At 47.5% G+C, this 23,529-nt stretch overlaps 1 protein-coding gene across 1 annotated transcript in view; it reads left to right on the top strand.

Moving 5' to 3' along the window:
* The window catches only part of LOC128406119 (inositol polyphosphate 5-phosphatase OCRL-like), a 70,317-nt gene extending 49,641 nt beyond the window's left edge, over positions 1–20,676 (top strand). Inside the window, 10 exon segments of the mRNA XM_053373142.1 lie at positions 2,387–2,399; positions 2,785–2,934; positions 3,438–3,546; positions 4,115–4,282; positions 5,146–5,354; positions 10,624–10,669; positions 10,672–10,730; positions 11,254–11,338; positions 12,040–12,167; positions 20,632–20,676. Of these exon segments, the coding sequence (XP_053229117.1) occupies positions 2,387–2,399; positions 2,785–2,934; positions 3,438–3,546; positions 4,115–4,282; positions 5,146–5,354; positions 10,624–10,669; positions 10,672–10,730; positions 11,254–11,338; positions 12,040–12,167; positions 20,632–20,676 (1,012 nt within the window).
* The last annotated feature ends 2,853 nt before the right edge of the window (positions 20,677–23,529 follow it).

The raw sequence follows: 23,529 nt of genomic DNA, 5'->3' as shown, positions 1-23,529 counted from the left end.
ACGTAGGGCTGCGCGCTGCGGAAGTGAAACTGAACTTCAATAAAGACTTTTATAATTAACAAAGAAGCGGCGTTGGTCCTTTGTGAGCTGGGACCTAGGGCAGCTCTGACACGTAGCAATATCCTTTTTCTGCAAGGCTCTGTTCTCAGTCGACCCCTGCGCACACTTTGTGGTGAGGAAGCTTTTGGAGGGCTGGCATAGAGCACAACCTCCTAGCTCTGATAGCAGAAGACCCATAACTTATGACATACTCATACAAATACGGAAGAAGCTCAGGGTCATCTGCTGGTCTAGGTATGAGGCCAGGTTATTTTCCACAGCTTTTTCATTCGCCTTCTTTGGCGCCCTGCGCATAGGCGAAGTAGTCTGTGAGGACCAACCAGGTAGAAATAACAGGGGGCTCCTCTTAGAGGACGTGACCTTGTCAAGCTCAGAGGTAATCCTGAAAATTCGCAGCTCAAAGACCGATTAGCTTGGTAGAGGGGCCCTAATTCGCCTGCAGGCTAATTCGCATTGCCCAGTAAAGGACGCAAGAAAGTTTCTGTGCTTAAGACCAAAAGCCAGTGGCCCTTTCTTCATACACGCAGATGGTTCTCGCCTGTCAAAGCACCAGTTCACAAGGCTTATGCGCAAGGCAATCGCTGCCATTGGGCTCCCATCTGAGGAGTACGCCGCACATTCTTTCCGCATCGGGGCTGTGACCACTGCCGTGCACATGGGTTTACCAGCAGAGAGGATAATGGACATGGGACGGTGGAAGTCGAACGCTTACAAGGGATCTATCCGGAAACCATGCTAACGCCCCTTTCCCCATCAGCCCCCCTGACCCGGCTCTTTTGCTCTTTTATTTTCAGGTGTCGGGGCGGTGCGTCTGTGGATCACTGGCCACAGCATTGTTCACTGGGCAAGATTGAGGGCGGTTACCAGGGGCTGGTGCGGCGATCTGCAGCTCCCAAACAATGTGCAAGTTTCCTGGATCGCACGTCGTGGAATGCGTTGGGAGGAATTCTTCCCAGCAGTAACAAAAAGAATTGCAGTCGAAGGCCCACCGGGCACGCTGGTCATCCAACTGGGCGAGAACAACCTAGCTTACAGAAAGGGGGTGGACTTAATGTGGCATATTTTCAATGACCTGGAGGAGTTGTGGGCCTCCTGTCCGAATCTAACATTTATCTGGTCATCTTTGCTTGAGAGGCGCTTGTGGAGGGACGCCACAAATCCCGTGGCTGTGAATAGAGCCAGGAGGATCCTGGAGCGCTCGGTGGCACGTAGAGTGGCTGTGATGGGTGGACGGGTCATTGAGCACCCAGAAATCCAGTTTAGCAAAGAGGCCCTCTACCGCGGGGATGGCGTGCATCTCTCCAATGCTGGTAACGATATTTGGCTTGCTGACATTTTTCAGGGGATCAGGGATTGGTTACAGGTCTGAGGGTATTGGCGGCGAGCCTGGCTCGTGTGGCGGTTAGGCATTGCCAGGGGTATTATTATGCAAATGAGTTGGGGGGAGGAACGCCATCACCTCCCCCAAATGTTGAAGGGTAGTTCGTTAAAGGATTCCGGGGGGCGTCGCCTCGTCCGAAACCTATGGAGGCTAGGGCCTAAAGCGCGCTCCCAAGCGGTAACCCCTCGGGGAGCACCTAGGGATGTGCATCTCGGGGGCTCCCCCTGTTGGTGCTTAACTCTTCCCGGTCTTATACCGGTTAGTCTGATAGGGGCCAATGCCTAAAGCCAATACCGCTCTTACCTGTAATCAATAAAGTTGTGGCCATTTTTCGCCCATTAACCTAAATTCTGGTGTCCGGTGTTTTTATTTATTCCATCTGTGGGAGGGGGCGGGAATCACCACACAAAGGGTATTTTTACATTTCTTGAAGCTTGGATCACTGAAAAAATAGTGTCTGAACAAAAATAATGGGGCCCATTGCTTTTGGGAAGGATCATCATTTGGTGGTGTGCCATATGCTTTGTATGCAGAGTCTCAAGTTGAAACTCTATGGCACCTCCACATGAAAAAGGATTGGGCCACAGAGAGCTGCTGCCAGCCAGAGTAGACTTAATTAATTAATTGTGGGATTGGAAGGGATCATGAGGGTCATCTAGTCCAACCCCCTGCAATGTAGGAATCAAAACTGGGGTAGGTCAGAAATTCATTCTGACCTGGTAGAAGGCAGCTTTTGATTTCATACAACTCTCTCCATGAGGCAAAATACCTGCACACCTGCAAGGTCCACCCCTTCAGAAGTTGGACTCCCAAGCCCCATCATCTCCAGCTGTTGACCATGGTCAAGATCACAGACTGTGTATGGAGCCAAAGTTTGACTGTGTGAGCCTTGTGTGTTGCCTCAGCCAGTCCAACAGTCCTGAGGTCTCTCCTGTCTCCTTGCAGTGGGAAGTGCCGTGTGCCAGCTGTTAGGATTTTTATCTCACCAGCTGCTCAACAAGCAGCACAATGGTTGTTTATGTCATGTGAGTGTCTGAGAGCGTGAGACAGGAAGTCTCAGCACAGTCTCAGTACCGTGGAAAGTTACTTTTACTTCTGTGTGAAGTGTGCTCTTCTGTACTGCTGCTCAGAGAGAGCAGACACACTGATGGAGTCTCTCTGTATAGACTGTTGAATAAAGTAGTTTATAGCTGCTGATTGTCTCTTTCTTCTGCAATGGGATGCCAGAAGACGAGTGTGCTTCTCTCAGGAGGGAGGGATCGTTTATTACTGGTCTCTCTGGACTGAGGAAGATTTACAGCCAGAGGGTAACCACCGGAGAGACGCCTCGGTGTCTTGGGAAGGTGGCGGCCTTCCCGGGCGTTTTTCCAACACCAGCATGGTGTGACCGAATCCTCTGGAGAGGAGGCAGCATGAATCAGTTCAGCTACCAAAGCCACATGGACTTGAAAACGAACAACCACAAGCCCGTCAGCTTCCTCTTCCTTATAGAGGTAACATCTGCCCTGGCCAGGGCTATTGTCTATTAAGGGTTTTTAGTTGCCTGCTATGTGGCACCTCCTCGAATCTGGGAAGGCCCTGACCAACAACCAGGCCCCTTTCCACAGAGCTCCTCCTTGGCAAATGACTTCCGGTGCAAGGAGTGGGCAGGTTTTGGCTCTGTTAAATGCCTATGCTTCCATTCTCCACTGTTCTGAGTACACGCTGCTCCTGCAGGCATGGCAGACCACATGGGCTGAACTGTATACCTTAACCGTTGGCTCCATTCATGCAATGGAGCTTCTGTGGTACTTGGCTTGGAGCATTTGGCTTCAGCCCATTGGGTCTGGAAGTCACAGCCGCTGCCATCCCTGGGGAAGCTCTCAGAGTTACAGTACTTGCCTCTTTCAGGGCTGGGAACAGGGTGGTGCATCAGGCATTTCTGCTCTTAACACATGCCCCCCCCTTTTAGTCCATAATCCCAACAAATGTGCTCTGTCTCTCCCCCCCCCCATAGGTGAAGGTTGTGGATGACCGACGGTACCGGAAAGTGTTTGAGGATATTGTTCAGTTGATGGACAGGATGGAGAACGAATTCCTTCCCTCACTGGAGGGAGGTAAAGACGAATAGAATCCTCTCCAACCCCTTAAAGAGGATTTGCTGCAAAAAGACCGGGGGGGGGGGGAGAAGCCTGTTTTATATCATGTCAGGCCCTTGGCCCATCTAGCTCAGTCTTGTTTATACTGTCTCCGAGCGGTTCCCCAGGATTTCCAGGGGATCTCTCCCAGCCCTACCTGGAGATGCTGGGGATAGAACCTGGGACCTTTACATGCAAAGCAGATGCCCTTCCACTGAGCTGCAGCCTCTTCGTGTTCCTCGCAGGCAAATACTCCAGGGGTAGCCAGTGTGGTGCCCTCCAGATGTTGGACTACAACTCCCATCATCCCCAGCCAACATGGCCAGTGGCAAGTGCAGCAATATGTGGAGAGCCCCACATGGACACTCAAGAGCAAACGTAGCCACTGTGAGGTGGCGTTTGGACCTGTTGCATGTGCAGTCCCCTAAATGAGAGCCCGGGGCCAAGGACAAATTTCCCCCTGGAGCACGTTTCCTTGCCATCTGCTGAAGGCAAGCACTCTCTTTCCTCCCCCATTTTGCCCCCCACTCTCTTTCCTTCCCCCATTTTGCTCTGCAGTTTCCGCTTGAGAATGTGAAGTTCCGGCAGCTGCAGAAGGAGAAGTTCCAGATCACAAACAACAGGCAGGTCACCCTCCATTTCTCCTTTATCCCCAAACTCAATGACAGCCAGTATTGTAAGCAATGGCTTCGCGCTGAGCCCTGCGAGGGATACTTGGAGCCCAGTGAGTCTCTCTCTGGAATCATAGAATTGTACAGTTGGAAAGGGACCCCAAGGGTCATCTAGGGAAGGCCTTTGTTTCCTTTTCACCCCCCCTTCTCTCCTCCTCTTCCCAACCCTCCTCCATCAAACCTTGGGAGTTTTGTAGAGCAGGGGAGGCTTAACATTTGTGGGCTACATTGCCCCATGCTCAAGCCTCCAAGGGCCACACGTCAAAGCAGGTGAGCCCAAAGTGTAAAAGTGTGTGTGACCAGCTTTAAACAAACACACACAGAGAGATGAATTGAAGCAAAAAAATGCTGAAGGGTCCCAAAAAAAAAAAACCTTTTGGCATCACAGGGAACCAGTGAGAGCAGTCTTTCAAAAAATTGCTTTTTTAAAAAAAATGTGTATTTTTACGTTGTGGAGGCACAAAATATCTTGGGGAACATATAGAACTAGCCAAACTTTAAAAAAACTCAATGAAATGTAAAATAAAAAAGAAAGTTACATTGGGGGCACAAAAATCCTTTAGGAGACAAATAAATGCTTTCCCTTTTTATATTCTTTTGTTAGGATCACTTTCTCTTACCCCCCCCCCCCCAGTATCCTGTCACCATCTTCTGTGCAACTGCTGCTTTGGAGGAATAGAGAGGAAAGTGGGGTGGGGGTGGGAACTGAGTTGCTTCTTTTCCTAATTCTTGAAGTTAAGGTTTCCCACATACACCTCTGTGAACAGGACGCTGTACTAGATGGGCCATTGGCCTGATCCAGCAGGCTCGTATTGTGTCCTTCTGTTCAATTCTTCACTGTCTTAACTTTTAATTTACAGACAAGCCAACTTGGCTGTGCCAAAGAGTGTATCTACCTGACCTCCTCCCGTTTTAGGTGAGACGGTGGACATTTCCCTGGATGTGTACGTCAGCAAGGAAGAGAAGATTGAGGCTATCTTTGTCCTTCACCTTGACCGTGGCAAGGACTATTTCCTCACCATCAGTGGGAGCTACCTACCAAGCTGCTTCAGGACCTCCTTGGAAGCCTTGTGCTGGATGAGGCAGCCAATTGGCGAAGTTCCCGTCACCAGACTTATTGACCTGGTAGGGAAAGGGGTTCATTTACCTGGCAGGTTCATTTGCTGAATGTCTAACCTTCCTCCCACTCTGCTTGCCTGCTTGAAAAACAGCTGCTCTTCCACTCAGAAATGTGGGGGCTGGGGGTCCTTTGCTGCATTCAGCTTCAGCTTCTGTAGCTGTGCATTCGCTTCCTGTGTGCTGTTCATCTCCTTTGTTTGCGTTGACTGAGTCATCCCAAGTTCTTGTCCTCCCACCTGCCCTTTCGCAGGGCCACTAAACCGTGTGCATTTCCCTGCCATCTGCCCAGATACTGTTCAGCGAATGGGCTGTTTCTTTCTCTTCTCAGGGCCTGTGCCATTAACATACTTTGTTGTCTTTTTTCCACTTTTCTTTTGCTCTTGCCTTCCTCCTCTGATCTCAGGGAGAAGACAGCTTCCTAGAAAAGGTAACAGTTGGTTTGATATCTCTCTAGATGTTCTTGTAGCGGGCTCAAATCAGGTACAGGCAACTCCCCATTTACACGGGGGTTGCGTTCCAAGGTACCGTGCATTTAAATGAAATTGCGTATATTGGGGACAGCATTGGAAAAGCCTGAAAACACCATCTAAACTTCCGGAAACCATTTTTAAAAGCCTTTTGAAAACCAGCAGCACTTGCCAGACTCCCTGCAAAACTCCTTGCTCCAACTCTCCACAGGCCTCAAAGGTCGGTGCAAAAGCTCTTGGGAGGGAGTCTAGATGCTGTTTCCATGCCACTTTGTCGCTTTTGTGCTCTTTGGGGGGACATTTTTGCCCCTTCAAGTGCCACTTCCAGGTTTGCGGCAGTGTGCATGTGCCTCGAACGCACGTAAATGGAGTTGCACTTGTCAACGATCAGCAGGTGCTCCAGGTAACTGATTTTGCTCTGCTTGACTCTGGGTCCGCTTGCGATCGGCAGCATGGGAGGCAGAAAGCCCAGTCTCATGACTTCCGGGTTAGCGCCTCCAGCAATGGCGGATTTCCTCTGATTGGGAGGAATCCGCTCCGTGGAAATCAGGGTCTGGACCACCACGGCGAGGCAGAGACCCACTAAAAACCACAGGCGGGAGAAACCTGTGGACGTGGGATTCGGCTGGCACCTTTTGCGCCTCCCCTACTCACGGGGAAACCCGGTTTCGGGGATCTGGAGCGACGTGGGGTGAGCGGCGCGGTGCTTCGAATCAACTGCTTCTTTCACGGAGTGAAGCCGCATTGCTGTTGCCGGAGAGCGCTGACTTTTTCCTGTGGACAATTGGACTTTAAACAACTACCCGTGAGTAGAACGGAAAATTGGATCTTTAAACATTTTAATTTGGCACCGAAACGGGAAGGTTTCAAACAGGAAGTCCGCCTTCCTCTTTTGTAAATAGATTGAAGCAAAGGCGCTGCAAGCTAAAGTCTTGGAAAGCCTCTTCTAAAGGATTAAATTTCCATCGGTTAAAACTACTAACCCCCCCTTGGAAGCAGGAGAAGAGGGGGGAAAATTTTAGATTGCCTAAGCCTGCAGGAGGGAGAGTGAAGAAAGATAAATTACCACCGTTTTGAACCTGGGAACGGGCTGCCAGTAAGATCGACGTTTTGGGAAAGTTCATTGACTGTGAATAAAACATATGTTGACAGACAGTTAAATAAGAGAAATATATTGTTTCCATTGTTTCCTTTTGCACTTAAAAAGGAGCAAAAGGAGCTGAAAATTGAAACTAATTTTGTTGCTGGATCTGCGTTTAAAAGGACGGATACAAATAGAAATTGTTTTCTCTAGAGGGAGCTTTTGAAACTGTTGCAGGAGTGGAGCTGGGGAATTTTCCAGCTGCAGAGATTAAAGACCGTGAGAATCAGAGATTGACCTTGGACAAGAATGTCGACAGAAGAAGCCTTAGTGATTGCATTTTGCAAGATAAGTGCTTTATTGGAACAGCTTCATGAGAAGACGGATGTGATGACTACTAAAATTGATAATTTGGGGCAAAAAATGACTGATTTGGGACAAAAAGTGAATACCTATACAGAAACTTCTCAGGAATCGATTCAGGAATCCACTTTGACATGGCAAGTTGTGGAGAACACGGGGGAGAAAGCTGTTGTTGAACCTCAAGTAATACAAGTGGAGAGAGCCCCAGCCGTTCAGAGGCAATTTGATGGATATAAGCTGTTGCCTTCTACGATTGAATTTAGAGAAAGCCAGATTTGGAGGGATGGAGTCCCGCTTGGATTGGAGAAGGAAAGCTGGATAGATCCCCTTATGCAGGGATGCTCTGGCCTTTAGGATCTGGATTTGGGTCAGGGGGAGATTGGAGTTGTGGGGGCCTTTAGCTTCGGAGGGATTTTGAAACATGCTCTGAAATATCTTATGGACTTTAGTTTTGACTATGGAGAATGGGCTGACCTGTCGAGAAGGAATAAAGACATTGTTAGGTTGGAGTTTCCCCGAGATCTACTCCTCAGCGCCAAAGGAAGGAAATTAAGAACAAGATCAGCAGAAGATAAAGTTAAGTGCATGTATAAATATGAAGAAGATCTGCAGAAGGGACATGGAAAAGAGTTAAGAGCCTCGGACAGAAGATCACCAGGTTGATGGACCATATGGAATTGATAGAAAGGACTTACAGAATCCGAGACTGTTGGGATACTGCCAGGGAGACAAAGTCCATCATGGCCCCCAAGCCGGCTGCCGGACGATCCATCGATCTCCTGTAGACACGCAGTATCAGCAATTAGTGACACGAGCTCCAGAAATAGTTCCACATTCTGGAACTGATGCACACTCTTATCAGCAGATAATGCACAGCAAAAGATGCACGCAGGAGAGCATATTTACAAGTTTATTCAGCGTTGGTCAGAACAAAGAAAAACATGACCACCTGCTTCAGCGTTCAGGCACGAAGAGAAAAACGAAAGCAAAGACACAACAGAAACATCCTGTGAAACAGGAAATACGCAGGCTGTGACACAAACATCCTGCTCCCTTTTAAGGTGGAACGGAAATATCCTAACACAGGGAGAAGAGATGGTGAAAGAAGATTGGAAAAAAGTTTAAAATTTATTTAGAGAAGTATTGTAAAATTAATGAGTGTTAGAAAAATGTTGGAATGAAATTACATGGCTTTAGTAGAAACGTTATAAGGAGTTAAGTTCAAATATGTTTTAGGGTTTTAATGGTAAGATAAGGTTAAAATAAATCAAGACAATTAAATGACAGAAAACAGTGAAAGATGGAAAGGATTTGCTGAAATAATTAATAACTAGAATACAAAAAAGGGAGGTGTGAGGAGGTCGATGAAACAAGTTAATGAAAGACAAAGATATGGAAATATTGGATGTGTTTTTAATTGTTTTTGCTTTTGTTTTTGTTTTGATGTATTGTGTCTTTTGTTTTTGTTTTTTATGTATTGTAATGTATTGTAATGTACTGATTTGTATTGTTTACTTTTTCTCTTTTTTTACTTCTATCTGTAATCTTTAAACTTTTAATAAATATTATTATTTTTTTTAAAAAAAGAAAGAAAGCCCAGTCTCATGATGCAGGCGCTAGCCCCCTCTGGCCCCAAGAGCCAGTTTTCTCCTTGTCTCTGTGCTCAGCAACTGCTGCATAGGCTGTGCCACTCTTGCTTACTCTTACCACCTGAGCACTGGCATTTGGGAAGCAGTAGTGGCTGCTTTGGGGTGGCTCAGGGAAATGTCACTCCTCTCAAAATCAGATATACTTGGGTGTATTATCATAGTCACAAGGAGACAGTGGTGACTGTAGACATTTAGAACCATGGAGTATATGTTTATCAGTGGCTATTTCTTTCCACTATTATCACAAGCCACATGCTTTTGATTACCAGTTTCTGGGGAACATGATGGACAGAGTGCTCTTGTCCCCGTGTCCCTATGGACTCCCAAGGGCATGTGGTTGGCCATTGTGGGAACAAAATGCTGATCTAACCCAGCAAGGCTCCTGTGTTCTTTAGCATGCATCAGGTACTCTTGCACTAAGACTCTGATACAGTATGTGTCATTCCCCACACCAATACTCTCTCTCTCTCTCTCTCTCTCTCTCTCTCTCTCTCTCAAGACAGGGGCGGGGAGTATTGGCGGGGGGGGGGAGAGAGATGAACTGGGTCCTAATCAACAGCTGCCCTGGGGATGAGGGGATCAAATTCTCCATCCTTGCCAACTCCTTTTAGTGATGGGCTGCTTGCCATTGCTGTGCTCCTAAAGCTCTCTTGCTCCCCCCTCCTCTCTTTCTCTTTCTCTTGAATGTGGTAGCTTGAGATAGAACTAACCACCCTGAACATTTCTGGAGAGGAAGATAGGAAGGAGGGAGGAGGCATTGTTCACCAGCTGCTGTGTGCTGCATTGCCCATACAAAGTAGTGGGCTGGGGCTCCAGCTGTTGCTCAGTTTCTACCACTGCCTCTGCAACGTGCTCTAGACATGGGGTGGTGAACATGTGACCCCATCATCTCATCATGCTGGCTGGGGCTGCAGCCCATCAACCTATGAAGGCCCATCCATGTTCTGTTGCTGTTTTTGTTACTTATTTCCTGCCCTTCACCCTAAGGTCCCAGGGCAGGTTCCAACAATTAAAATAAAATGTTAGCCAAACCTCATGTCCACAGCTGCATATTCAGTAAGCTTTTGGGTGAACTGCACATCCGGAGTGGGAGGATTACTAGCTGCATATTAATAGGGGGAGAGGGAGCTTGGATTTGGCATGCAAGCAATTTGTTTTTTGTTTTCCCACTTGAGATGCTTGCTGTGGCTAGGGCCGGGTGATATGTCAATAAATATATATTTTCAAATCAGCTTGAAGTCTATATAGTGATACTGGTTTCATAATTTCTGACCTGGCAATATATTGCGAATCATGATGTGTGTGTGTGCTATGCAAAAAACACAATGTGGGGGGAAACTGTGAAGCCAGACAATGCTTCTCTAGATTCCTGCAGCCCCTGTTAACTCTGCCAGTTCAGCTTTCCCCTGCCCTCCTGCAGGGGGCAGCAAATCACAAGAGAGCAGGCGCCAGCAAAAATCACAATGCAGGGAAAACTGTGAAGCCAGCCAATGCCTCTACATAGCTCCATTCTTATTTCAGACATCGTGATATATTGGTGTATTGCAATGTTTAGCTAGTGATATATCACAGTGTTGAAAGCCAGCTATCGCCCAGCCCTAGTTGTGGCCTCAGAGGGCAAGACTTGACCACCCAGCTGGATCAAGGAAAGAATGCATACAGGCACACATTCTGTCAGGCTCTCATGCCAGTCCCGCTTGTCATTGGACCTCCAGGAGAAGCAGTTTCTGGATATAGTACCCCAGGATGGTGATGACTCCACTGAGTGGCCAAGGAGATCTGGCTTTTGGTGGACCACCTCTTCAAGAATGCCTGCCACCAGGTGAGCTGAGGGGGACTGTAACATTTAAAGGATGGGTGTTGGCCGGAATCCAGTACCAGTTTTGGGGTGTGCAGGTTCCAAACGTCACAATTTATTTATATCTTAGCTACCAACTCGCTCTTACAAACTCCTGCTGTGAGTATAGTGGCACCTTGGTGGAGCGGCAGCGGGTGGGACATCCAGCATACGGTATTCCTTAGAGCAGCTCAGAAAAACCCAAGTGTTCACAACCATTGTCTGTCTATCCCTAGCAAAGCAGCTCTCTGAGACTCGCCACTAGAAGAAGCGGGGAATGATTTCACTCTCCCATTGCCCAAAATCATGAGAAGGGTTGTAGGAATGCTACTGTGGAAAGCAGGCGGGATAAAATTCTCAGCCCTTGTGCAAGCTCTCTTGGTGATGGGCTTCTCTCCATTGTTGCATTCCTCGACCTCACGTTATGCACCCCAGGGCTGGATTGTTCTTCATGCTATCCAGGATGTACCTCATTCCTTCCTAACGCATGGGTGATACTCTGCTTCAGGAGGACCTCTTCCAGACCCCGGGCATGCAGGATGAGCTGCAGGAGATAATTGAGTGCCTGGACACCAGCATTCCTGAGACGATCCGTATCCTCTTTGGGGGACATTGTTGGGGAGCAGGGCTGCTTGGTGGTTTTCTTTAGCTCTTGGCTGGAGTGGACCTCACTTTTATATGCATGGTGGCTTAGGTTCCTAGGCCACCCCATCCTTAAGGCTCTGGGACACATCAAAATGAAATGCCCACAGTAAAGTCTAGTCATGCATCCAAACAGCTTAACAGATTTAACCCCCATTTGAAAACATCAGCCTGGCTAGATAGAGCAGAGGTGGGGAATCTTGACAGGCCTGCAGGCCCCACATCTAGCATCATACGTGGTGTCAGGTGTGGAGACAGGTAAAGACATGGCTGCAAAAGAGCTTCAAGGGTGCGTTCAATTGTTCTTTGGCAAGCAGGGTTTGTTGACTGCACTTTTGGAGTTGACCACTAGTATTTGTTGTTTGGATTGAAACCATGCCTGCAGAAGGACATTTCCTCTGCAGATCAGCTTTGCAGGCAGCTTCGTCAAGAGGGGAGGTGTGGGATAATTACAGTGGGATGGCTCAGTTGGTAGAGCGTGACACTCTTAATCTCAGGGCTGTGGGTTCAAGGTCCACCTTGCGCAAAAAGGGGGAACTTGCAAGGTGGGCCCAGATGTATAAGGACAAAGCTTCTTGCTTTGGACCAGCCTGGGAAGGAGGCAGGGTGCAGGTAACAGGATAGAACACTTTCCTTGACAGGCTGTCAATAGCTGGCAGTAACCACTCGGTGGCCGAAGCTCTACTCATCTTCCTGGAGGCACTGCCAGAACCAGTCATTTGCTATGGACTGTATCAACGCTGCCTTGAGCGCTCACAAGACAGCCACCTCTGTCGCCAGGTAGGCCCCAGAGCCCCATCTCTTCCTGGCTGGTCTGTGGTGTGTACAGAAGCATAGAATCAGAAGGGATTTCCAAAGTCATTTAGTCCAAATGTTGCGTGGTGAGTACCTGCCTCTCCCCTTGGAAAATAAAGACACAAGACACAGCATTTAAGGTTAATGGGTGAAAAAAGGCCACAACTTTATTGATTGCAGGAATTGAGCGGTATTGGCTTAGGCGTTGGTCCTATCAACAAACCGGCTTCAGCCTGATTGCTTGAAGACCGGCAAGGGTTGAGTCCAGGCAAGACTTCCGGGTTAGCGCCATCGGCAATGGCGGAGTTCCTCTGACCAAGAGGAACCCGCTCCGTGAAAATCGGGTCTTGCCGCCACGGCGAAGGCGGAGACCCTTTAAAAATCCCAGGCGGAGGAAGCCTGGGAACGTGGGATTCGGCTGACACCAAGAGCGCCTCCCCTACTCGCAGGGAAACCCTTTTTTCGGGGTTCCGAAGCGACGTGGGGTTAGCGGCGTGGTGTTTTGAATCGACCGCTACTTTTACGGAGTGAAGACGCACAGCCGTTCCCGGAGAGCGCTGACTTTTTCCTGTGGACAATTGGACTTTAAACAAGTATCCGTGAGTAGAACGGAAAATTGGGCTACGAAACATTTTAATTTGGCACTGAAGTGGGAAGGTTCTAAACAGGAAGTCCGCCTTCCGCTTTTGTAAATAGACTGAAGCAAAAATTTTGCAAGCTAAAGTCTGGAAAGTCGCATATAAAGGACTAAATTTCCTTCAGTTATAACCATCAAAACCCCTCTTGGAAGCAGGAGAAAAGGGGGGGAATTTTGATTGCTCAAGCCTGCAGGGGAGAGAGTAAAGAAAGATAAATTTCCACCGTCTCAAACCTGGGAACGGGGTGTCAGAGACAGAAATTTTTGGGGAAGTTCATTGACTGTGAATGGAACGTCTTTTGACAGATAGCTAAAAAAAAAAGAGAAACAAATTGATTCCAATGCTGCCTTTCGCACTCAAAAGATACAAAATATTTGAAAAATGAAAGTAACTTTCTTTTGTTGGACCTGTTTTCAAAAGATGGATACAAATAGAAATTGTCTCCTCTAGAGGGAGCTTCTTAAATTGTTGCTGGAGTCGAACTGGGGATCTCACAGCTGCGAGATTAGGATCGTGAGACCAGACTCTGACCTTGTATAAAAATGTGTTTAGAAGAAGTTTTGGTGCTTGCTTTTTGAAAGACAAGTGCTTTGTTGGAGCAGATGCATGAGAAGATGGATTTGATGACTGTTGCAGTCAAAAACTTTGGATAAACGGCGAATACTCATATAGAAACCATTCAGGAACCAACCCAGGAACCTGTTTTGACAGGGCAAGTGCAAGTGCAGAAGATAATGGAGAAGGTTGCTGTTGAACCTCAAGTAACACAAATGGAGAGACCTGAGGCCCTGCAGGAGCATAAGCCGCTGTTCTCCTGTGTGAGTGTCTGAGGGCCCTGCTCCTTCCTGCCACTTACCACCTGGCCCAGGGAGGGGCCTGAAGCCTCACAGGGACTGCTGTGCTCTGCTGCCCAGGAGGACTCTCCTGTGTGAGTGTCTGAGGGCCCTGCTCTTGCCGCTTACCATCTACCTGGCCCGGGGCGGGGCCTGAAGCCTCATAAGGACTGCTGCGCTCTGCTGCCCAGGAGGACTCTCCTGTGTGAGTGTCTGAGGGCCCTGCTCTTGCCGCTTACCATCTACCTGGCCCGGGGCGGGGCCTGAAGCCTCATAAGGACTGCTGCGCTCTGCTGCTCAGGAAATTTGTTATTGATAGTAAGGAATGTAAATTTTATGTGTTTTTAATTTTTTCCCCCTCTATTTTTTAAAAATTTCAATAAATATCTATAAAAAAAAAACTCTGCTAGGACTATGCTAAGAGAGCTAAAGTGAGCTCGGCACAGAAGCGCAGTGGCGCAGCAGAAACGTGCCGGACGCCATCTTATCTACACAACTATCAGCGTAAGAGTTCCCCTTGCTTTGGAATCCTTAGGTTTCCATTCAGCTGTCACCGGAGCTGGGGGGGGCGTCTGTTATGACATTGAACAGACCCTCTTTTCGTAGCAATGCCTCTGCATACAACACCCGTTCCGCGTAATTCTTTTTATTGAGCTTAGGAATCCCAAAAGCGTCTGCTAGCCTTGCATTAGCCATCATTGCTGCTTTAAAGCAAGCTGCGTCTGGTTACAGCAGCTGCATTCCAAAAGCACTTTCAAAAGCACTTTCGATTTCAAGCCTCTGCCGAGCCTCTGCCGCAGCAAAAGGCTGCTTTGGCTTAAAAGTTCAAAGTCCAGCCTTAAAGCCATTAATTAGGAACTGGCAGGCTTCCCGGGGCAAGAGCACATACCTCTCATCAATCTTCTTGACACGCAGAGCAGATAACTCCGTTCCGTACCTCTGTTCCTCTGCCAGCAGCCATTCACCATTCCGATTCCGACCTCTGGGCCCATAACCAAAAATGTGAGAGATTTGATCAGCTCCGGCCCATCTGGAGCTGATAAAGCAGAGTGTAGTTCCGCAGACGAAAGGATAAGCAGGTATTGTGCTACATGCTAAAGTTTATTTCTCATCTATACCGAGAACACACAAAAATACATCTTGCCTCTCTGAGAGCAGAGAAGCAACTCCCTCTCTCCAACAAAGAAACGACAGAACACTGAAAAACAGGAAACCAGTGTACGTCACATCCAGTCTCCCATTCCCATGGGAATCCAACAGTAACTTGGACTGTGGAATGTAAACAATGTCTTGTGACATGCATTTGCTGCTCAATGAGGGAAATAGAAACCAACAATCCTCAGGGGTAACGGATTGAAATTGATTCCATGCAACTTGACCAGACAGGGCTCTAGCACTCTCCTGCCCCAGCCCTGCTCCCACGGTGGTGTCTAGCTCCTTCCGAATATGAGTGATTTTATCTGCAAAAGACTATGCAAAATCGTTGCAGGAGATCTTGGGGTCTTTACAAGGCCCCGGTGGTAAAGGTGGTTCCGTTAAATTGCGGACCACCTGAAAGAGTCTCCTGCTGCTATTTTCTGCAGATGCAATGGTAAGAAGGTAGCCTTTGTACTTGTGGATGCGGAAAAGGCATTTGACAAATTTTCATGGAAATTTCTAAAAATATTATTAGACCAGATGGACATGAGAGACCAAATTACAAGAGGGCTAAAAGGGCAAGAAGCAAATATAATAATAAATAATGCCACGACTGATTATTTTAAAATACAGAAGGGCACCAGACAAGGGTGCCCACTTTCACCATTATTATTCATTTTGGTTTTGGAAATACTAAATCAAGAAATCAGACTGCATCAAGAAATAAATGGAATATCCATAGGGGAGAAAATACACAAAATAAGGGCATTTGCAGATGATTTAGTCTTAATTGTGGAAAATCCAAAGGAAAGCATAGCAAAGGCTCTAGAAAAAATGGAAAACTTTGAAAGGGTTTCAGGTTTTGCTTTGAATAAAGAAAAAACGAAACTAATGGTAAAAAACATGGGAGATCAAGAGAAAAAGGAACTGGTAGAAAAATTTGGATTACAAATTGTAAAAAAAGTGAAATATTTAGGAATCCAAATAACAATGAAAAATATAAATTTGTTTGAAGATAATTATAAAAAAAAATTGGGAAGAAACAAAAAGAGAAATGGAAATTTGGACAAGATTGAATTTAACACTCCGGGGTAGAATTTCGGCTATTAAAATGAATATCTTACCAAAACTCCTGTTCCTTTTTCAAATGATTCCCATAATAGGTAAAGATGATTGTTTTAAAAAATGGAAAACGGACCTAACAAAGTTTATATGGCAAGGCAAAAAGCCACGGATCAAACAAAAATTATTAACCGACATAAAAGAGCGGGGAGGTTTTGGACTCCCAGACCTGAGACTATATTACGATGCGGCATGCTTTACTTGGATCAGAGATTGGATTAAGTTAGATAATAGTGACATTCTAGACTTGGAGGGATGAAACAACAGATACGGTTGGCATGCCTATCTAATTTATAACAAAGTGGCAGTACATAAAGAATTTCTAAGCCATGTAATTAGAAATGCATTATACAAGGTCTGGGTGAGACATAGAAGGTTGTTAGAACCGAAAACCCCATGGTGGGTCTCACCGTTAGAAGTAATATCGGTTAAGAAGAAAAATACTATAGGAAGAATGGCGACATACCAGCAGCTCCTAAAGGAGGAACAGGGCCAATTAAAACTAAGACCATACGAAGAGGTGACCCAATACTGTACCACATGGTTACAATATCACCAAATTGCACAAATATTCAATCAGGATAAAGTAATAGGATTTGAAAAAGAAGAATCAAAATTACAAAAAGTATTATTACAAAACTCAAAAAAGAATATATCCAAAACGTATAATTTATTATTATAATGGGAATTAAAGGATGAAGAAGTAAAAGAAGTTATGACTAAATGGGCATGTGATATAGGATATGTAATTCGGCTGGACCAATGGGAGAAATTATGGAAATATGATATTAAATTCACGGCATGTTATTGTCGGTTTCAAGCCAAAAGTCAGAGGAATTGGCCACCCTCCAGGTGCCCGGCTTGAATCCTTGTTGACCTCCCTGTCTGCGACTCCCGGCAAGATCAGGCGAGATCTCAATCGGCGATCCTTCTCAACGTGAGAAGAACACACCACTCCTCCCCTCTCATCCCCAGGGAGGGGAAGGAGACAGACAGAAACGTATTTACATGCCTTTATTCCTGTCTTTCCAGCAGTACAGAGAATCGTGTCTGCACTCTCTCATCACCAACAGCAGAGCAGAGAATACTCCTCCCATGTACTTCCAGTACAAATCATGTGACACTCTGAGCTAACATCCTGTGCTCAGTACACTGAATAGACTCTCCTTTGTTCCCACGGTACAGTCCCAAAACATCAACATCCTGTTTGGCTATCCAGCCACCTGGAGCACGCTGCTGCATTGCTCCTTTTTCGTAACATCCTCCCCCAAAAGAATCAATGCGTGTTGCGGCAAGCAAAGCGTGATCCAGAGAAGAAAACAAACAGTTGTTATACACATAACACTCCCCTGTTGTTACAGTTCCACCCTTGGAACGCCTCGCCACTGGTTTCCCCAGTGTACCTCTCTGGTTGTCTGGCTTCCAAGGAATGAGTGCATCTGCATTACCTTGGCTAGCACCTCTCTGTTGTGTCTTTGTCTCTGACTTAGACACAGCTCCAACCTGTCCTCGGTTGTGTACAACAGCAACACATGCAACAGCTAAGTTAGCAAACTCTGTTGAGTACCTCTTGGGTGGTTCACCCTTTGTAACTCTCTCGGACCTTCGTATGAGGTGCTGATCCTCTCTGCTCACTGGTTCAGTCTCAGGACTCTTTGGAGAACCAGTTCCAATGGTAAACAGTGGTTCATCCTTCACCTGTGAAGGTCTATCCATTGTGTGAGATTTCCTCTCAATGACTGTGACAACTGAGCTCTCCGAGCTATCACTGTCACTCTCAGTACCACTGAAATCTGTAAAATCATCATCATCTGAATTGTCCTCTGTGGGAAATGTGTGTACTATCACTCTCTCCTGTTCAGGAGCACTCTCTAGAAATTTTGTGAGAATCACCTGACCAGATTCAGACAAAATTACTCTGTAGAGACCCTTTTCATATCCCACAAAAATGCCTCTGGCATTCTTTACTCCACCTGGAGCTTCTGTCCTCACATGAGACCCAAAAACCTTGAAATGGGCAACAGAAGGTTTTCTATGGAACAGTTTCTCAAAAGGAGAACTTCCCAACTCTTGTGAAACCTTTCTCAACCACGTATAACAAGTGATCTGGCCATGGCACTTCTTTTGTTTCACTTTTACTTAGTGTGAGATCACCCACGTCACTAGAGGTGAACACCAGGTCTAAGGCGTGTCCATGACTATGAGTTGGGCAAACTTATTCAGGGACAGCCCCATGGAGGCCATGCTTTCCACGAAGTTCCGAGCGGCCCCTTGTAAGGTTGTGTCGGCATGGATGTTAAAATCCCCTAGGACAACCAAACTAGGTGTCTCCAGGAGAACATCGGCCACGACCTGAAGCAGCTCAGACAGGGAATCCTTGGTGCAGCGGGGAGGTCGGTACACCAAAAGGAATCCTGTACTGTCCCTATTGCCCAGCTTCCAGAACATGCCATCAGAGAACTGGGTCTTCCCAGTAGGACTCCTGATGCAAGCTAATGACTTCCTAAAAATCACTGCAACCCCCCCTCCCCGCTCACATGACCTGGGTTGCTGTGCATAAGAGAAACCTGGTGGGCAAGCAGCGGCAAGAACAGGCCCATCTGCTTCATCCAACCAGGTCTCTGTCACACATGCCAGGTCTAATCCTCCATCCACAATCAGGTCGTGGATGGCAGTGGTTTTACTCATCATTGACCTGGCATTACACAGCAACACCTTCAGGTCATGTGGGTTTCCCCTGTTGATTCCAGTATCCATCCGGTCAAGGCCAGACCCAGAGGCAGAGATAGTCTTCAAACAACGACTAAACCTGCCTTCTCGGCAATGACATGGTCTGGTCTTAGCATAACTCCTCCTCCTGCCCATGATCACCAAGATCGGATGTCCCAGTGCTTCTCCCCCTGTGGAACTTGTCCAAACCAAACAAATAAACCATTTTTTTAGTGACGCTGTAACCACTTTTCCAGCTTTCACTATTTTACAGCCTGAACCAGAGGAGGTTAGTTTAAACCCCTGTTTCACAAGACTTGCAACTGAAAGCAAATTCTTTTCTAAACTTGGTACACATAAAATATTGGTAAATTTGGTGCTTAAACAGTTAATATTCACACTATGTCAGCTTCATTCCAGAGCTGACAGAGGCTTGGAATGAGAACAGGCAAAGAGAGATAAGGACACTGGAATGTGAGCTGGAATGTGAGAGGGAGGAGGGGCAGCCTAGCGGCATGGCTTCAGAGAACAGAGAGCAGGCAGCAGGTAGCAATGGTAATCTGATCCCTGAGCATAGTGACCAAAGAAGGGGGAGCCAGAGCAGGGATACACAAAATACCAATCTTAGCTCAGAAACAGATGGAGAGAGGCCAGGAATAGCCAGCCCAAAATCTCGAAGGTGTGAAAAGGTCAGTGAGAGGAGGGGGAAAGCGCGGAAGCAAAAGGGATTTCCCCCCTGTTGGAAGAAGAGGAAGGGGCGGAGTTTAGACTCGGCAACTGCGAACTTGGAGTCCGACACGGAGTGAAGGAGCTCCAGAGTGATTTATGTGTTTGAGCAATAAACCTGAGATAATTACTGCCGGTGTCTCGCTTCTGTGGGAGAGCCAAGCCATTACACACTACCCTTTCCAGCTGACTCATGCACTGTTCCGTCAACTAGTACTAAATTTACAGATTTACAAGGTTGCTTTTCTACAAGGGCTTGTGCAGACTTGACAAAAATGTTTGTCGCTCCTGAGTCTAAAATCCAGTCTTGTCCAGCGTCGTGACTGGTGCCTCAAACTGCTGCAGAAACATATTGGATTCAACTCTTCCTGTCTCCTCGCTTCCCAGCAAACGCAGGCAGCCCTTTTCTTGTGTTTCCCCCCACAGAAACAGTGCACTGACGTACTAAATGCTTGGTTGACCCACAACGATAGCATTTTCTGACTGTGAAAACTGCTGCCTCTGTGTGGTCAGCAACCTCTTTATGTTGCCGCTCCTCATCAGTTGCATATTTTTTACTGGACCACCTCCCATTTCCGGAGTTATGGTGAGGTGTTGTCGCCTTCCTCTCATGGTCTCTTTCCTCCTCATCAAGAAAATGCCCAGTTAAGAAATGCATCGTTAATTGGCTTACTGGAATTGCCTCCAGCACCATCACTAAATTATCCCATGACTCAGGAAGTGAAGACAGCACAATATCAACCTTTCTCTGCTCAGAAAAATGTTCCCCAAGTTCATTTAACTGTGAAAATAAATCACGCATTCTTTGAAGGTGTTTTGAAACACATTCACCCTCACTTAGTCTGGCTCGGTACAGAGCTCTCATTAGAGTAATTTTGCTACCAGCAGTGTCTCTAATGTGTATCGCTCTCAGTGCTTTCCAAATCTCACTTGCTGTTTCAAGGTCTCGCACATGAGATAATTGAGACTTCTCTAAATTCAAAATTAGATTGGCATCGGCTTTGTCCTCCAGCCTTTGGTCTGCTTCATCTACTTCTTCATCCTCATCTTTTACAGGAGGGTTAACAATAACAGTCCAACATTGTTCTTTCTTTAAAAATGTCCGCATCTGTGAACTGCATAACATATAATTGGATTCTCCCAGTTTCTCTACTGGAAAATATGAAGCTCCCCCTTGAGCTCCAGCTCCAAGTCCAGCCATGGCTCCACCCAGCTTTCAGCTTTCCACTCAGTCTTTACTCACACGGGGCTTGAAGAAATTGTTTGGCTCCTGGTCTCAAACAGACACTCTCTATCGACGCCTTCACCTTACCACAGCCAGCTGCTTGAGAAACGCTGAGTTGCTTCCAGTCTCTGGGTTCTTTTCCACAATCTGTCTCTGCCCACTCAGGACTGGGCCCATAACCTGTTAGAGGGGTTTTTTCTCCTCTGGTGACAGATGACAGAAACTACGACACCACAAGACCAGTGTAAAACAAATCAAATAAAGGTTTTATTACAAAACAACAAAGCTTGTGGGTGTTTTCTCCCTGCAGTCAAAGTTCAAACTGCAACTTTTCCTCCTTTTGTAGTCATGACCAGCTGTACACAATCTGCCCAGAGCTCACAGAAACAGTTCTTAAACATCTTTACTGTTTCTTTGCAGAATGACTCCCAACAACCCGCTTCTGGCGACTAAGTAGCTGGCATCCCTCTCCAGACTTGTGCTCAGAGCAGGACTGTTGGAGCAACGGTGTGACCATGCCTCCACTCAAACTTAAGTACTCTCCCCTGATGGGATGCATACAAGCAACCTGTGAGTTCTCCTACATGGACGTTGCTGCTGTGCCTGCCTCTTCAAGCCCCTCTGATGCTGGAGGACAGCAGAGAAGAGGACAGAGGAGATTCTACCGCTCTCCTCCCCCAACATGGTCTCCTCCTCTGCTCCTGGCACATCCTGCTCAGAGGAGAGGAGGGGAAAAGAGCGGAAGCAAAAGGGATTTTTCCCCTGTTGGAAGAAGAGGAAGGGGCGGAGTTTAGACTCGGCAACTGCGAACTTGGAGTCAGACACGGAGTGAAGGAGCTCCGGAGTGATTTATGTGTTTGAGCAATAAATCTGAGATAATTACTGCCGGTGTCTCGCTTCTGTGGGAGAGCCAAGCCATTACAGATTGCCGAGTCTCATCTTAATCTATCACACCAGAGGACATCAAAGACCATGATGGATGGGCAAGTACCGGACATGGGAAGTGCGGCTGAGGGAGCAACGGGAGGGGCAGCAGAGGCCACAGACCCCATAACAGAATTAAGAAGCTACACGTGGCAGCTCAAAAGCCAACTAGACATTTTGGCAGGAGCACTGCAGGAACAGAGGTTAACTTCAGAACAGGAAAGGAACCTCAGAGCCAGCAGAGGGCCTGGACTGAACCTGGCTCAATACAATGGAGATACAAAACATTATGCAGCCTTTAGAACTGAGGCCAGATACATTTTGGACTTGAGATCAGCTGAATTCAGCTCAGATAAGCAGCGTGTTGCGTGTCTGATCAGTTGGCAGGGGGGAACAGCTAAGGACTGGGCTATCACCCTTATGGAGACCCAACACAGTGCTCTAGGGAACCTGCAGGAGTTCTGGAGACTGATGGATGCCGTGTTCAAGAGCCCACTAGAGCATGCCACTGCAGAGCAGCAGCTACTGAACTTGCGACAAGGGGGTGACTCTGCGGCCTCTTACTGGACTACCTTCAATTCACTAGTGCACAAGGTTGGCTGGGGGCAGAACACAGGGCCTCTTGCCGCCATGTATCGTGCAGGGCTGAGTCCTTCGATCCTGGACTAGATGGCGAAGATGCAACCCATGCAGTCATTGGAAGAGATAGTTCAAGCGTCCTTACAGCTAGGGCTATGCCAACAGCAGAGGAAGCTAGAGAAGAGGGGGGCAGGAGGGCCCTTGGGGGTAAGGGGCTACACTCCCAAGCTTCCAGAACAGGGGGTGGGCAGCACACCTAGTCAAGGAGAAGCTGTTGAACCGATGCAGATTGGATCGGTGGAAGGGCAGAGAACCAGGAGGGCATGGAAGGAACGGAGTCAGTGGCGTCGGGAGACACGCACTTGCTTTGCGTGCACCAGGCAGGGGCATTTGGCTAAACAGTGTCCTGATAGGAAGACAGGGGGATCCCTCTCAGGGGCCAGGGTGGAGGAAAAACCCAAACCCCAAGCAGAACAGTTGGGAAACGGCCAATCCCAGCCCTTAAGAGATGCCAGGGGCTGGGAGGCAAGTCAGTAGAGGGGCCTCAAATGGAACCAGCCATTCCTGGGATAGCTCTGCCCATGACGCTACAACTCCCAGATGGTCGCAGGGTGAAAGGGCAAGCATTGGTGGATTTGGGGGCTTCGCTAGACTTTGTAGATGCAGATTTTGCAAAGCAACACAACCTTGGGACTCAGCAACTAGACTCCCCAATAGAGGTACAGACGATAGATGGTAGACCCTTAATGGGGGGGAGGTGGTTTAAGCCACACAACCGTTAGGGGTGGAGGTGGTGGAGCACAAGGAGACAATGAGGTTCCACATCACTAAGTTAGTGACACACCCCATAGTCCTAGGAATGACATGGCTCACAAAACAGGATCCTGTTGTGGCCTGGGGTCAACGTTCCTTAACGTTCACATCAGCCTTTTGCCAAGCGAACTGTTTGAGGCTTGAAGTACCTAGAGAGGTGGGAGTGAAGGGAGCGGAGGTAGGAGGGAAACTCACAGGAGAAGAGAGTTCCATACCCCCGCAGTATAAGGCCTTCAGAGACATGTTCTGCGAGGAGGAGGCGGACCAGTTACCCCCACACAAAATAGACTTGGTGCCAGGGGCCCAAATACCCACCAGTCGCCTCTATTCCATGTCAGAGACGGAACTAGCCGAGCTGAGGGAGTTCTTGCAGAAGAATTTGGCAAGGGGTTTTATCCGACCAACAAAGGCACCAGGGGGAGCCCCAGTTTCCTTTGTAAGCAAGAGGGACACCCCGGAAAAAGGCTTGTTGTGGACTATAGGAAGACCAACAAGCTCATGATTCCCAGCCTATACCCCTTGCCACGTATTGGGGATCTGCTGGAGAGGTTGAGATCAGCGAAAATTTTCACCAGGTTGGACCTGAGGGGGGGCCTACAACCTGATACGTGTGAGGGAAGGCGACGAGTGGAAGACGGCCT

The sequence above is a fragment of the Podarcis raffonei genome, chromosome W (assembly GCF_027172205.1).
Source record: "Podarcis raffonei isolate rPodRaf1 chromosome W, rPodRaf1.pri, whole genome shotgun sequence".
In the NCBI taxonomy this organism is placed as follows: Eukaryota; Metazoa; Chordata; class Lepidosauria; order Squamata; family Lacertidae; genus Podarcis; species Podarcis raffonei.
The sequence above is the reverse complement of the archived record's forward strand: the minus strand, read 5'-3'. Positions and strand labels throughout refer to the sequence as shown.